Source organism: Stigmatopora argus, chromosome 3, assembly GCF_051989625.1.
Source record: "Stigmatopora argus isolate UIUO_Sarg chromosome 3, RoL_Sarg_1.0, whole genome shotgun sequence".
NCBI lineage: Eukaryota > Metazoa > Chordata > Actinopteri > Syngnathiformes > Syngnathidae > Stigmatopora > Stigmatopora argus.
Genome location: NC_135389.1, coordinates 7410181 through 7427294, shown reverse-complemented (window position 1 = coordinate 7427294; position 17114 = coordinate 7410181). Strand labels below are relative to the sequence as shown.

Below are 17114 nucleotides of genomic sequence, written 5' to 3'. Positions count from 1 at the left end.
TTTTCTATGGGGTTGAGATCTGGAGATCGGCTAGGCCACTCTAGGACCTTGAAATGCTTCTTACAAAGCCACTCCTTTGTTGCCCTGGCTGTGTTTGGGATCATTGTCATGCTGAAAGACCCAGCCACGTCCCATCTTCAATGTCCTTGCTGATGGAAGGAGATTTTCACTCAAAATCTCTCGATACATGGCCCCATTCATTCTTTCCTTTACACAGATCAGTCGTCCTGGTCCCTTTGCAGAAAAACAGCCCCCTTATTTTCCACTCTAATTTGTAAATACATTATTTGAAAATCAAGTCTCCAGATCTCAACCCCATAGAAAATCCGTGGAGGGAGTTGAAAGTCCGTGTTGCCCAACGACAGCCCCAAAACATCACTGCTCTAGAGGAGATCTGCATGGAGGAATGGGCCAAAAGACCAGCAACAGTGTGTGAAAAGCTTGTGAAGAGTTACAGAAAACATTTAGCCTCCGTTATTGCCAACAAAGGGTACATAACAAAGTATTGAGATTAATTTTTGGTATTGACCAAATACTTATTTTCCACCATGATTTGCAAATAAATTCTTCAAAAATCAAACAATGTGATTTTCTGTTTTTTTCCCCACATTCTGTCTCTCATGGTTTACCCATGTTGACAATTAGAGGCCTCTCTAATCTTTTTAAGTAGGAGAACTTGCACAATTGGTGGTTGACTAAATACTTATTTGCCCCACTGTGCAGAGACAATATCATAGATAGAAATCCTTGTAGTGGAAACCAATTTGACTTGCTGCTGGTCGGACAGACACCGAACTAGGCTCCAGAAACCCCCCGCGATCCCCAGTGAAGATTAGTGGTACAGAAAATGTAGGAAGAATGTAAAAAACCTGTCCCAGTCAGCTGCTTTGACACGCACTTCTTTTAATGCTGGGAGAGTTTTTATGTGCCACAAGGAAGGCAACAAAATATTTCTGTTGCGGTTGTTTGCACCGTGGATTTGATATAAAAATACAGTTGGTACAGATCAAACATAGCAAATGGGGATACAATAAATTATTGAATATATATACTACCTTACCTAAGATAGGATCATAAAGCTGTGACAATTTCATTTGCCAATGTGACAACCTGTGAAAAAGGGATTCATCAACTAATCTATTTGACAGGAAGAGGGAGGACAGGTGAGAATAGGGTAGGACTGACTGCACAGGGTTGTTGCAAAGGTAATTCTACTCGTGAAATAGATAACCTATATTAAGACTAATGAGTTGTGAATCTTGGTTAATTCACATCCTAATATTCACTGTATCATTTTAGTGCAGGCACAAGTGGCTAAATGCCATGTTTCTAATGATGCTTATTTGTAAGTGACACTTACTGGGCGTACCCAGTCTTTCATCATTGTTAGTCATTCGGCAATTGGAAACGCTGGGCGGGCAACAGAGGAAGGGGCAGGCAGCTACCTTTTCATCCTAAAGTCGCAAATCCAGAGATCCAACACAGACTTGAGTCCAATATTTGCCTTATTGAGGGGTGTTACCACCCTCTTCAAAGTCTTGTTAAAAACTGTCGCCCCACATTAGTACTTTATCTTTATCCTCAACATTTTTCACAAGGATTCATTAATGCCTTAATGGCAGCCATCAGTTGTAAAGCTTCCTTCAGCGAATCAAGAAGACATTTCTACACTATCATTAGTATTTTCCTCTGCCGCTTGGAGACAGCGCCAGATTCTTTGGAAGGTGCAGTGTGTTTGCCGCCTTCTTGAAATAAAGTACTATAGTCTTTAACTCTGGAGTAATAACTACAAGTACTGCAATGATGACATGGTAAAATGTACTAATGCAAGCCAAAGCAGTATCAGATGCCCCAAAACCTCATCAAATGATGTAATGCTCATTCATTCATAGCCAAGTAAATAGTACACAGTGTACGATGACCATTACCGTATTTACTTGCATGTAAGCCGCCCACGCAGGCATGCCGTGTTTTTATACGCATATAAGCCGTACCCTCGTTTCAGTCATCATTTTTTTTGTCCGACAAAAGCGGCTTATATCAAATCAAAAGCCTTCATTGTCATCATACACAGCTGCGTATAACAAAATTGGTGCGAGTAAATACAGTACTCATAACATTCACAGCATCATGTATGATATCATTTGTTACTATGTAACCAATGTAATATTTATTCCTTTTTAAGTGGTTCAATTAAGCTGTATATTGTTATTAGGAGGAGTGACTTTTTAATGTTTTAGCTTAAGAAATACTTATTTCACCACAAACAAAATGACAGTTAAAAGTAAATATGCACAGTTTGAATATGATTTAAAAAAGAATAAGTAATGCAATCAGATGATCCGCAATATAGCGATTTACATCACATTTACAGTTCGTTTCCTATTTGTCTCATCCCAATGTTCAACCATAGGTGTGGAATAGTACGCTAATGAAAAGAGTCTGTCCAATAGTCGTAAAACAGTCATTGCACTAGCTCTCCTTCACCTCCTTTTATTTAACACAGGAGTCCTTTAAGTGTGTCTGTAATTAAACTGTTTCACAATTAATGATAATGATTCACTGATGTTGAATAAGACTTGTTTCCCTGTGTGCTTCCTCTTATCAAAGACACCTTTGAGTCTCTTCTTTATTACCTTCTTCCCTTTCTTTCTTATCACTGTTCTTTCGCTCTTCTTTCTTTCCTGTTCGTCGAAAAGGGATCGAGTGGTATAATTATGCATACATTGATCTCGCAATTTATTTCAATGCATTGAATTATTGTTGCAGTAACAGGTTATTGTGTGGGGAGTGATGTGTCATACTGCAAGTAATGAGAAAGGCCAAGAGGCATTTTTTGTCTTTTGTTGTACAGACCAGGATCAAAGGGAGGAGACTGATTATCAGTCAGGTATTTTTTGTGTTAGAAATCATACCTTTACTGCAATTGCCCAAAAAGAATTTTTTTTGTAATAAAAGTATTCATGCCAACCACCCATGCGGATGTGGTTTGAAATTGGCGTGTGCCTCACTTTGTGTGGTAGGCATAGAGTGTGGATCACGGTAAAGAGAAACAAACAGGCAGCAAGGTGAAAATCAATGTCTAACAACATGCAACACTGCATCAATACGCCTACTGCACCTTGTGAGCAAAAGGAAGCTGGAGAGAGGGTGGGGTGGTGAGGGATTGGGGGAGATGTCTGCTTGACGAGTCATCTCACCATATGCCCCCTAGCAATGGCATGAAGTGGTTTGCCATAATAAGACTGTGTCTGATACATACCAGCAATGTATGTTAACAAAAATACCAAGTCTGATATCGGTTGTGACATGGTGAATGACTGGTGCCTCACAGTAAGGAAGTGCAATTCTGGCATTTGTCCTACCAGTGTGAATTGGATGGGCTACCGACTTCTTCCTCGCTGACTCTAGATGTTTTTTTTCTTAAATCGCAATGTGCTATATCACACACACTTGTAACATCACCCCCTTAATCATTGCGCATTTCTCATATGCAGCCAAAATTTACTTTTAGTTGATGTTAATCAATCTTTTACATGTTTTATATGTACAAGCAGAGCATTTGTTTATACCGCCCTATAAGGCTCCCCTTCAATGGATGGCTTATCTGAAAATTTGTTTCATACATAAGGCGGTACAAGATTATAAGACGCTGTAATAGTAGTAGTGGTGGTAGTGGTGGTAGTGGTAGTAGTAGTAGTACTGGATTGTGCTATACATCCATTAGAGATGCTGTAGTAGTAGTAGTATTAGTAGTAGTAGTACTGGATTTTGCTATACATCCATTAGAGATGCTGTAGTAGTAGCAGGATTAGTAGTAGTAGTACTGGATTGTGCTATACATCCATTAGAGATGCTGTAGTAGTAGCATTATTAGAAGTAGTAGTACTGGATTGTGCTATACATCCATTAGAGCTGCTGTAGTAGTAGTAGTAGGATTATTAGAAGTAGTAGTACTGGATTGTGCTATACATCCAATAGAGATGCTGTAGTAGTAGTAGTAGTAGCATTATTAGAAGTAGTAGTACTGGATTGTGCTATACATCCATTAGAGATGCTGTAGTAGTAGCATTATTAGTAGTAGTATCATTGGATTGTGCTATACATCCATTATAGATACTGTAGTAGTAGTAGTGGTAGTAGCATTATTATTAGTAGTAGTACTGGATTGTGCTATACATACATTAGAGATGCTGTAGTAGTAGTAGTGTTAGTAGCATTATTAGTAGTAGTAGTACTGAATTGTGCTATAAATCCATTAGAGATACTGTAGTAGTAGTAGTAGGATTAGTAGTAGTAGTACTGGATTGTGCTATACATACATTAGAGATGCTGTAGTAGTAGTGGTAGTAGCAATATTAGTAGTAGTAGTACTGGATTGTGCTATACATCCATTAGCGATGCTGTAGTAGATGCAATAGTGAACTATTAGTGGTAGTAGCATTATTAGTAGTAGTGGTAGTAGCATTATTATTAGTAATAGTGGTAGTAGCATTATTAGTAGTAGTAGTAGTGGTAGTAGCATTATTATTATTAGTAGTAGTGGTAGTAGCATTATTATTATTAGTAGTAGTGGTAGTAGCATTATTATTATTAGTAGTAGTGGTAGTAGCATTATTATCAGTAGTAGTAGTGGTAGTAGCATTATTATCAGTAGTAGTAGTGGTAGTAGCATTATTATCAGTAGTAGTAGTGGTAGTAGCAGTATTAGTAGTAGTAGTGGTAGTAGCATTATTATTAGTAGTAGTAGTGGTAGTAGCATTATTAGTAGTAGTAGTACTGGATTGTGCTATACATCCATTAGAGATGCTGTAGTAGTAGTAGTAGTAGTAGCAGTAATACTAGTACCTAGTGATTAGGAGTTGTGTTATACATCATCTAGATGGAGCTGTGCTAAAGGGAATTGTTAGGGTTATTAGTCTTACATTATTATATATTTGCTTGCAATGAAGAACGCTTTGCTTTACTTAGCTTATTAACATTAGAAAATTTATTATAGTCTACATCTGCTTGCAACGAAGTAAATGCTTTGCTCCCTAGTTAGACTAAACAACAGGGTGGCCGAATCCTCTTGTACTGCTGGAATGCGGAGAAGATCCTTCGGCTCTACATGACCTTCATTTGTTTTGAGAGCTAAGACGTCTATTGTAACTAGGGTCCTTGACTATTTGACGTCTCACTCCTGTTTGCCACCCCTCCCTTGAGAGCTGAGACGTCCATTGTAACTAGGGTCCTTGAAGCTAATAAACAAGGAAAAGATGCGTGTGACGCCAGAACGAACCTGGGGAGAGACCTGAAAGGTTCGATTCTCCTTACAAGAAAACCCAGAAGATTGTCTTGTCTCTTTATTTGTGCATGCATTTGGGAATGCCTATTGGTGAACCTATCAGGAATTTCATACAACGATTAACCAATATTGATCCACATATTAAAGGGCATTGGAATATATGGCGCACTGCCAGCTTTTGAAAAACTGAATTTTTTTGGTTATAGTGCGGAAAATACGATACTTCTGATTTTCATTCGAGTAAAACTGCATTTTATTACCAAGTCATTGACAAATTTCAGGGTTCACACACTTTTCATCCCACTGTTATTACGGTTGCCCTATTTGTATTATCATATCCTAGGGCAATTCCATGCCTGCAATGTCTCTCGTCTTGTTCGAAAATGGATTTTGTATAATATCCTATTCTTTGCTCATTTCTTTTTCGGTTTCAGAACGGCTCATGCACAGGGTAAAGCAGAGGCCGCTATTGGAGCAGCTCAGAAAGCTCAAGAGGAGAGTCGCATGGCCAGAGTCACTGCCAAGCAGTTCTCTCCATCATTCCAGCAGCCAGGAAAGGGTGCGTTCAAACACACAGAGGATTTACTGATACTGTTTGGCCTAACACACCTATCCATGTCCGCTTTAATTAAAATCAATTAGCCAAAGCATTATTTTAGATGGGTGCTTTACAATCAAAGGTTTTGTATTTGAATCGTGCTTGGACCTTTTGTTTGCATTTTCTACCAGCATGCACTGTTCTTTGTGCTCTACTTCAGTTTTCCCATTAAAAAACTGATTGTTATCAGTATTATGTATTTTTGCAATAATGAAAACAAGAATGTTTGCTCATACGTATATAGCCTGTGATTAACTGACCAGTGCAAGGTACGTACTCGTATATCCTCTCCTTTGCCTGAACTCAATAGATTGAACAATAGAAAATATTCAATGCTGGCTAGACAATGGTTTGCTTCTAACTTTGGAGAGCGCCTGTTTCTGTCTCAGCATGGCTCTTCCCCATTTCACAGAGAAAAGTCCAAAACAGCATGCTTGTGATAAAGGTCTCTGTCAACAAGCCTGTGCTTTTCTACAAAGTAGCTTTGTCAGCCACACCTATAAAACACTGCAGGTAGCCCAGCCACCCCATAATGTGCTTAAGGCAGCGACACACGTGCGCAGACACAGACACGTTCCTTGACACTACTACTACTCACAATTAGTGAGGATTCATACTGCATGTGTACATATTGCTGGGGGAACCTGCGGTCACCCCAAAATAAAAAAAAATATACACCGTATTTTATGGACTATAAGTCGCACTCGAATATAAGTCGCACAAGCCAAAAAATGCATAATTAAGAAAGAAAAAAAAACATATAAGTCGCACTGGAGTATAAGTCGCATTTTTGGGGGACATCTATTTAATAAAATCCAACACCAAAAACATACATGTCATCTTCAAAGGAAATTTAAAATAAAAAAATATCTATACCATATTTTCTGGACTATAAGTCGCACCTGAGTATAAGTCGCACCAGCCAAAAAAATGCATAATTAAGAAGGAAAACAAACATATTTAAGTCGCACTGGAGTATAAGTCGCATTTTGGGGGGAAATCGTTTTGATAAAATCCAACACCAAAAACATACATGTTATCTTGAAAGGCAATTTAAAATTAAAATAAAATAGAGAACAACAGGCTGAATAAGGTACGGTATAATAACGTTACATGACTGACATTCCTGGTAATTTCAGTAACGACGTAACATATTTAGAGTTATTCAGATAACTCTAGCATAAAGAACATGCTAACAAGTTTACCAAACTATCAGTTTCACTCCAAATCACTAAATCCAGGTAGACACGATTTAGCTTTTTACGTTTTCTTCATTTCGGTAAGAGTAACCTCCGCTTTTCGCCAGTCCCTTACAAGTTTCTCTCTAACTCCAAACTTTCTTTCTGCTGCTCGATTGCCATTTTCGGCTGCATATTTCACTATTTGAAAATAACGTGAAATTATATAACAATGTGTTAATAATTTCACACATAAGTCGCACCCCCGGCCGAACCATGAAAAAAAACTGCGACTCATAATCGGAAAAATACGGTAAATGGAATTTGTAGTGAATGTAAAAACTAAACCCATCCTAAATTACAGGTTGTTGTGATATGTAAAGTGGGACTAATAATGCCAAATGTTTTCTATTATCAAAGTCACAAAAAACTCCAAAACAGCAGAATGTTTGTGACTTTGTATGTGGATTTTTGCAAAAAAATTGAAACCTATCATTTTTGACTGCGACTCAGTGGTTGAGTGACTAGCGCGTCGGCCTCACAGTTCTGGGGTCAAGGGTTTGATCCCAGGTCAGCCCCCCTATGCGGAGTTTGCATGATCTCCCCGGGCGTGCATGTGTTTTCTCCAGGTACTCCGGTTTACTCCCACATCCAAAAAACACGCCGGGCAGGCTGGTTGAAGTCTCTAAAATCCCTCCTAAGCTTGAGTATGAGCGTGAATGGTTGTCCGTCTCCTTATGCCCTGCGAATGGCTGGCCACTGATTCAGGGTGTCCTCTGCCTGGTGCCCATAGTTAGCTGGAATTGGTTCTAGCACCCCCACGGCCCTTGTGAGGATAAGAAGTTCAGAAAATGATTGAATGAATGTTTGACTGCTAAATAAGGAGTAAGGCAAGTTGGTCCACCTTGAGTGCCAAATGCAGGGGAGCAAAGAGGCAAGGAGAGTGGACAGGAAGGGTGACCAGATGTCCTGATTTGCATGGGACAGTTCTACGGTTAAATCTTTTTTTCCCCTCTATGTCCTGCCCCGAGATGCTGTCCTTTTATCTGTTAATATGCTCCCGTTTAGTGTCATGGCATTTAGAAACTGGATGTGTGCCGGGCAAACGTGCAAAATCAGCAAGTAGATTATTTAAAGATTAGTTAGTCAATTGCGTCCTTTGCGTCAGTTTTGGAAAAATAATATTAAAAATCTATTTCCTTAAAAAATGTCTTGCTATTACAATTGTTAGCCAAATGTCAGAGTTTGTTTAGTCTACCTGCATATTCTTTCTTTTGATCGACGTTCATGAGAGAAAATCAAATCTTGATTTTGAAGTTAAGCAACCTTACCCCTACAGAATGATATTTTCTCCCAAACAATCCCATGTTTGGGTTACTTTCAGGAACATTTCAGTGCATTTAGTGCAAGTCATAGGTGCAAAGTAATGGCCAAAACTGTTTTATATTCTATCACTGTTGTGTGTCATAAAGGTTCAGTGTGGTTAAATATAGTTTTTTTTATGGATATACCGATAGTTCAGTACTTGCTTTACTTGAGCCAATTAGGTGGTCATTTTTGTACAAACACTTGTTTCGAATTGAAAGAGCAGTTGAAACATTGTCTGCTTTTTCTGTGAAATTGTTGTGGCCTGACAATATTTTTTTTTTCAATTCCTTGGCATATTAATTAGACAATATAGTATTTAAATATAGCTATAGCAGCCCTCATTATATTATACAATACTGTAATTTTCGGACTACTATAAAGCACACCTGACCATACATTTAACAAGGAAATTATATCATATTATTATTTGCTGCCGGTGTTGACATTATTTTATCAGAAATTTACACCAAAAGACTATACTGTGCTGTTATTCCTTTGTAATAGTAAAATAAGAAACAGCAATGCTAAATTCCCTTCTCTTTGGCAGGCATGGAAGTGCAACGCCCCAAGTGTCAGGTGTCCAGTGAGGTGGAGGGCGAGGGCTTGTCCAGTAGCGCCGGAACGGCAGACAGCCCCGACCTCTACGTGAGGAGCACGGGCTCGGATGATCCCTCCAACGCCACACCAGATCTCAGTCCTCCTTCTTCCTCACCGCCTCACAGTCCTCCCGCCTTAATTCGCCCGTCACAGCGCAGCAAAAGCGCCCGCTTCCACCGACAGACTGCAGTCGACCACGGGGACAGGGGGAAAGAAGGGGTAGAGCGGGGTGAGAAAGAAGGGCCTGGGGTACACGCAGAAATCCAGGTGTTGATAGAAGGGGGTAGCAAGGAGGGCCAAGGTGGAGAAGGAAAGATGGAGTACATGCGGGCAAAAAGCTGGAGCGAAGACAAAAGCAAAGGGGTCTTACACAAAGGGGGAGAGGGGGCGAGCGGACAAGGAATGAGCAGGACCAACGGGCACAAACACAGCTCCTCCAATCACAAACCTCGGGACCATGGCTCATCTAATCACAAACAAGCAAGGGGGGACAGATGGACGGAGACATCGTCTTCTGCCTCTTGGACGTCCGGGCACAGGGGGGCGCACAGCAGGGGAGGGCGGCTTCTCGAGCAGGATGAAGAGAAAATGAGCAATTATGAAATGGAGATGAAGCCTTTACAGCCCAGAGACTCCACCACCCACAAGCCCCATGGGCACGGGGAGGAGAAGCACGGGCACGGACGTTCTTACGGAGAGGGGCGCTCGCAAACACTGCAGCGACAGAGGCATAAGAACCGAGATGGGCGGGAGGGAAAGGAGGGGAAAGATTGCAGAGAAGTAAAAGAGCAGCTGGAGAGCGGACGGCCGGGTGATAAGATGGATTCTCTGCCTATACGACGGGACCTCACCCTCTCGCCCGCTCTGAAATCCTCTCCCATCGCACCTGAGCAACAAGATCATGCTCTTATACAGCGCAAAGGCCACTCAGTAAGACCCTCGCACTGCAGTACACACCAGCAAACTCCATTCCATAACATCTTTGCGCAAATTACACGGATTATACAGAATCAGTTTTAATGACACGGGTCCAAATTCAACGTATTTATTTAGACACATACAAACCAAATTTAATCTGTTTGGATGTGAAACTGTTTCAATAAATAAATAGAGCCTTTATTAACTGGGAATGCAAAATTTGAGGCAACATTTTAATGCAGTAATAGAGCTGTATATTGAAACCTAAATATAATACATTTTCATCCACTAAAAGTTAAAGTATGGCTTGGATGTATTGTATTATTTTTCTATGAGTGAGCAATGATAGATTTTGTAAGTAAGATTAAATAACATGGGTTCATGGCGATTAATCACGGTTCATACATTGTTATACACACAATCCAAAAATTATAAATGTAATTAATATACAGCACATTTATTTTTAATGTGCTTTGTATTGAGCCATATTGTTCTTAATTCAATCTAGGAATCGAAGAGTCTAATGAAAAGAAAAAGATTAAAGCGGTGCTAGAGGTAGTGTCAACACCGCAGTGCCGACGTGATGCTCCTATTGGTCCGTTCGGGACTCGTCTCTCTCACTAACGGTTTCCATATTTTACCTCACAGATTAGAGGAAAGCCATACGCACCCATCAAAAGAGCCACATATGGTTCCCAAGCCATAGGTTCCCTAAACCTGATCTAATTTATCATGATTCCACAATTGAGTAAATGACTATAACGATAACTTTTTCGTGTCGTTAAATATCACATAAGAGCATCACTCCTCACTTGTATTCAAATAATCTTCACAGTCACAAGGATCTAGTTTTTGTGAACTAATAAAAAAAATGCATGGATTGTACAAACAAAAGATTTGTTAGGTTATTATGTCTTAGTTATGAATCTTCCAACCTTAAACATCTTCAGTCATCAGATAAATGGCATTAAACCTGTGAATCTATTCAGGTGATAAATTAGTAGCATTCAGCAAATTAAAACAGGATATGCATTGTCTGGAAAACACAGCACTATGATTAAATACCCACCCAGAACATTTTTGTGTATGCAAAGTTTCACATTCCTCCATCACACTGCTTCACTTCAATACTGTTGATGATCTTATGTAGTAGATCAGCATTTTTTTTTAAATTGTTTTTGTTGCATCAACCTGCTTAACACATGCACAGACAAACAGGCCCAGAAAAAAAGCCCCTAGTCCTCTCTGCACCTTAGTAACAGCAGATTGGCAAAGTAGGCCTTCCTCTCAGATGGCTCCCTATTGGTTAACTAGCGCTCTGTTGCTAGGCAACAGCTTATGCCTGGCTCCGGCAACGTCCAATCGGTGCCTGGGTGTCAGCAACACGGGTGGGGGTATTTGCAGCTGCAGAGAACCAAGCGGGATTTGTGCAAAGCAGGTTCACAGCCTACCCTGTTATCGTCATACTGAGCTAAATAGACGCAGGATGCTGCAACACGCTGGCCATGTACACACTCCTCCCAGAACAACTTGATTACTTGATTAATTAAACTTTCGCTGGAAGGGACTTGGCTCCTCAGCAATATATTTTAAATACTCCAATTCCAATGATGTGGGGACGTTGTGTAAATCAGTAAAAACGGAATACTACAATGATTTGAAAAACCTTCTCATCTTAGATTTATATTCAAGTAAAGAGACTACAGGGACAAGATATGTAAATTCAAATTTTAAGCCTGCAACATATTCATAAAACTAACTGTGACAGGCACATTAGCCCTTTTGGTATGCGGATAAAATCTTTCGGTTTAACATCCATGTCATGGAAACTAGCCTAAACCCACACCAATCCTGTATGCTGTTTTTTGAATTTAGGACTCATAATCTGAATGGTCTTTTTACTCTAAATATCTACATTACCAAAGACTATTCAGAATGTGGATCCATTACAGCAGTGTTTTTCAACCTTTTTTGAGCTGCGGAACACTTTTTCCATTGAAAAAATCTCAAGGGACACCATCATCTGAAAATCTTTTAATTTAAAACTATGTCGCCTGTAATAAGAATAGTCATTCTGATCAAAGTTTTATCAGCAGGAATCACATAAACCTCCAAAATGATTCAAAAATCTAATTTTTCACACTGACCTAATGTCACCAAAAGTTAATGTCTGCGGACCCTGAACAACTTCCGGTTCGAGTGATGCAAAAATAAATAATGTAATGTTTTTAATCGCATCATTTTATGACTTTTCTCCAATTATTACTTCAATCTCCTAATGTTACGCAAAAAAAATGTTGTGCTCACACAGACTTTACGTCGGCAAAAGTTGATGCCCTAGAAACCAAACAAATTCCAGATCATGAGAAAAATAAGCAAAATGACTGTTTCCCAATTTGAATCTTGTAATAGTATAATCCAAGGGTGTCAAACTCGGGTTGGTTCGTGGGCCACATTAACATCAATGCCATTTCATGTGGGGCGGACCATTTTAGATCTAATATTTAGATTTTTTATTTTTTTTTAAATTGGATTAAAAGAACTGGATCAAAAGCCCTAAATAGTCTGTTTTTATAGATCTAAAACAATGTTTATTTGAGCTTTTTTTCTTAGTAATGGATGTAAATGTCTTTTAATCATGTTTATTTATTTCAAATGGAAACAAAATATTTTTTAAAAGTGGAAAACGGAAAATATTTGTATATTAATTTTTAGATTTTACAAAATGCATTTTGAACTAAAAACACAAAAGAAAAAAATTGGATTAAAAAATTGCAACGATTGTTTTTAAAAACGGGAAAATCAGGAAATGTAATGTACATCTATAATCATTTGAATTTGATCCTAAAACAGAAAGTCGGCACTCATATGAGTTACTTTCTCTGGCCGCACAAAATGATGCAGCGGGCCAGATTTGGCCCCCAAGCCACCACTTTGACACCTGTGGTATAATCTATAATTTAACGTTCAACGTCAATTTTAGTTCAATTTTAATCTTGTTATATTCATATTAATTTTTCTCTCTGAATACTACATTGTTTGACTTCTTGCAATTTCCCGCTGCACACCTGACCATTGTTGATAGTGGTTGGGAAACACTGCATTACACCACAGCAACACTCTTAGTCTGGCTTTGCCAATTGCAATTTAAGATATATCCAAAATTCTCAATTAATTGGCTTGATTCCTTATAGTTGTATGTTTGGAAATGTTTAATTGTTGCCCCATTTGCTCATACGCTTGTTCACAAAGTATTAAACCAAACTCCATCATAACGTGTGATACATTTTGAATGCTAAATGGCCCTTTTTTACATTATGTTACAGACATTTATTCATTTTCAACATTGCACACTCTAGTCAGGGTGCTGGAGCACCTTAGCAGACTTGTGGTGAAAGGAGCATTGTTACAGACATCAACATCAAAATGAAAGAATACTTGCAAAACTAAAATCTTGTTCATCAGTTTGATATCAATAATCTTGTTTTTGTCTCGTGTTCAATTGCTTTTCCAAATCGTTACATTCTGTTTTTATTTACATTTTACACAATGGCCTAAATGAATCAGATTTGCCACTGTGTCTAAAACATCCCAATCCACTTTTCTCTAGTATTTTCAGGTCGTAGGTTGAATGATCTAAATCACAGGTGTCAAAGTGGCGGCCCGGGGGCCAAATCTGGCCCACCGCATCATTTTGTGCGGCCCGGGAAAGTGCCGACTTTCTGTTTTAGGATCAAATTAAAATGAAAATTATAGATGTATATTATATTTCCTGATTTTCCCCCTTTTAAATCAATAATTTCATTTTTTAATCCATTTTTTCTGTGTTTTTAGTTCAAAATTATAATTATAATTTTGTAATATCTAAAAAAATTCAGTTTTCCACTTTAATATGGAAAATAATTAAAGAAAAATTTGGTTTCCTTTTGAAATGAAAAACAAATGATTAAAAGACATTTTCCTTTACTAAGAAAAACCCCTCAAATAAACATTGTTTTTAATGTTGCTTTTACTCCAGTTCTTTTAATCCATTTATTTAAAAAAATCTAAATATTATGAAAGCGAGTTGACGTGAATGTGGCCCGCGAACCAACCCGAGTCTGACACCCTTGATCTAAATGGACCTTTCTTTAAATAGTTTGCGGTATTTTTGGAATGGAGATTTGTGTTTCCTCAAAATCATCCAAAAGCATATTACTAATTTGATATGAGATATTAGAGATATACAGAGATGCAGTACAAATTGTGGAATGTGTTTTCTGATACGTACATTGTTAAAGAAAAAATGAATAAATAAAACCAGCCATTCTATGACGGGACAATATTATATTCACATTCTTAAACATAATATGATTTCTTTGACCAATGCAACTTGGACACACATGAGAAAACACTTCATATTGGTCATGGATTTTCCCTTCAAACCACTGTGTGTAACACAGTCCTTTTACTGTGTAGATAGGGAGAGTTCAATCTGCCAGAAGGATTTTATCCACCTGTGGCCTGATGATATGTTACTGATCTGGGATAAGCCCATTTAGACTTCATCAGTAGAAACCTCATTATCACACATTCATTTGCAATAGCATTTCAGTGCTACTACGATGAGTTATGTTGTATTTTATATACTTTACATTACCAAGACTGCCATAAGGGTCTTTGATCGATTGAATACAATACAATGTACACATTTAACACAATCAATTCCATTTCAAGTGATAAAAACATACAAAGCAATTTTGATGTTTTTATATCAATATTTCTACATAATTATAGTACGGCAGCCCGGTGGACGATTTGTTAGCGCATCGGCCTCACAGTTCTGGGGTCGAGGGTTTGATCTCAGGTCGGTCCTCACTGTGTGGAGTTTGCATGTTCTCCCAGGGCTTGTGTGGGTTTTCTCCGGTTACTCCAATTTCCTTTCACATCCAAAAAAACATACAGGGTAGGCTGATTGAACACTCTAAATTGCCCCTAGGTATGAGTGTGAGCGCAAATGGATGTTTGTCTCCTTGTGCCCTGTGATTGGCTGGCCACCAATTCACGGTGTCCCCCGCCTGCTCCCCGTACTTAGCTGGGATAGCCCCCAGCACCCTGCGCGACCCTTGTGAGGATAAGCGGTTCGGAAAATGAATGAATAAATTAAAACTTATATTAGCCAAAACATTTTAGTAAAAAAAGATTATTTTTAATAAAACAGCATTTAAAATGATCTTTTTCATTGAGTTATTCATCTTCAATACCGCCCATCCTCGAAAGGGTTGCGGGGGTTGCTGAAGCCTAACCCAACTGTCTTCAGGTGAAAGACAGACTAATACACTAGACTGGTCGCCAGTCAGTCAAATGGCACACAGAGAGACAGACAACCACTCAAACTGAGTGGGAATCGAACCCAGACAGCTTGCATCAAAGTCAGGCGGAAGAACCACTGCACCATCGGGTGGCTTCAATGCTTTCTATTTCTATTAATCCATCCTTAAAGGGACCGTGCAGTCATTTTGATGAGTTGTTTCTGAATACATTCAATCATTTTGAAGATAAGTGCTGAAAACGTGCAGAGGCTGAGAACAACTTAATGCTCAATAGCTGAGTTACAGCAAGATTCTTTTTCATCCCCTCAACCCCAGACCCTCCAAATACATCATCTGTTGCATCTCAATGTGTTTAATCGGCTTTGCCTTGCCCACGTGTCAAAGTGGCGGCCCGGGGGCCAAATCTGGCCCGCCGCATCATTTTGTGTGGCCCGGGAAAGTAAATCATGAGTGCCGACTTTCTGCTTTAAATTAAAATGAAGAGTATAGATGCATATTAAATTTCCTGATTTCCCCCCTTTTAAATCAATAACTGTAATTTTTTAATCCATTTTTTCAGTGTTTTTAGTTCAAAAATCATTTTGTAAAATCTAAAAATATATTTAAAAAAAGCTAAAATAAACATTGTTTTAGATCTATAAAAACTGAATATTCAGGGCTTTTAATCCAGTTCTTTTAATCCATTTATTCAAAAAAATCTAAATATTATATCTTAAATGGTCCAGCCCATGTGAAATCAAGTTGACGTTAAAGCGGCCCGCGAACCAACCCGAGTCTAACACCCCTGGCCTAGCCAGTCGCCAGCAACTTGGCGGCACAACTCCATGACAAAGTAAATGGGTAAATTGTCATTTTGCCAATTTGCCTTTTTGCAATGACAGCCCCTAGCCATTTTATAACATGAAGGGTGACCTAAAAATCTGGGTTTTCGGATTTCATCTTCAACCCTATTTAGCCCAACAACAAAAAAATCCTGCAGGCTGAAGAGAGGACACATGGGATCTTCCGCATCTACAGCATTACAGTCATCATATTTTTTCTTCCATGTCTTGATGACCCCTTTAAACTTCAGAATGTCTGGAGAAAGGAAAAATCCCATGGCACAGAATCAGCTCGGGAAAGCTTTGCTGTTCAGTGCTGCAAATCTTCCCTCTTCCTAAACACTGAATGAATTAAACTTTGCTGGATGTCTTTCTTATTTTGCTAGTTAATTGTCATTTTTGGGGGAATTTGTTTCTGTTCTTAACACATGTTAAGATACATTCTGTCATTCCAGTTTCCTTTAACAAAGAAATTGTTTATTACTTTTGTCCAACCCACATCTTTATTGAACTGTGTCCGCGTTTAACTCGAGCTGCCGCAAACAATTATTTTGATCGTCGACTAATAAAATGTGCACAGTAGTATAAATAAAGGCAATTACTGTAAATTCATAGATCATTCAACTTTTATTTTCTTGTAACCTTTCTTAACCAGTATTTCTGATAAATATTAAACATTATATAAATTCAATTCAAGATGATATTGTTTTCAACATTTTAACTGTCAAATTACATCCCAACCAAAAAATAATTCTAAATAAACAATTGTTGATTATTCATTCATTCATTTATTTTCATCACCGCTTAGCCTGGTTAGGCTCATAGGTTGGTGGAGCCTATCCCACGTAACTTCATGTGAAAGGCGGACTACACCCTAAACTGGTCGCCAGTCAGTCGTAGGGCACACACTAAGACAAACAATCATTCGCACTCATAATCACACCGCCACTGATCGGGAATCGAACCCATTGCTTGCTCCGAAGTAAGGCAACGAACCACTACACCAATTGTTTAATTTTTGAAAAATATCAGATC

General features: G+C 38.6%; 1 protein-coding gene across 1 annotated transcript in view; it reads left to right on the top strand.

Annotated features, from left to right (window-relative positions):
• jph3b (junctophilin 3b) overlaps positions 1-17114 on the top strand; it is a 50885-nt gene that overhangs the window by 33088 nt on the left and 683 nt on the right. The window contains exons 4-5 of the mRNA XM_077596839.1: positions 5722-5846; positions 8979-9958. Of these exons, the coding sequence (XP_077452965.1) occupies positions 5722-5846; positions 8979-9958 (1105 nt within the window). The remainder of the gene's footprint in view (positions 1-5721; positions 5847-8978; positions 9959-17114) is intronic.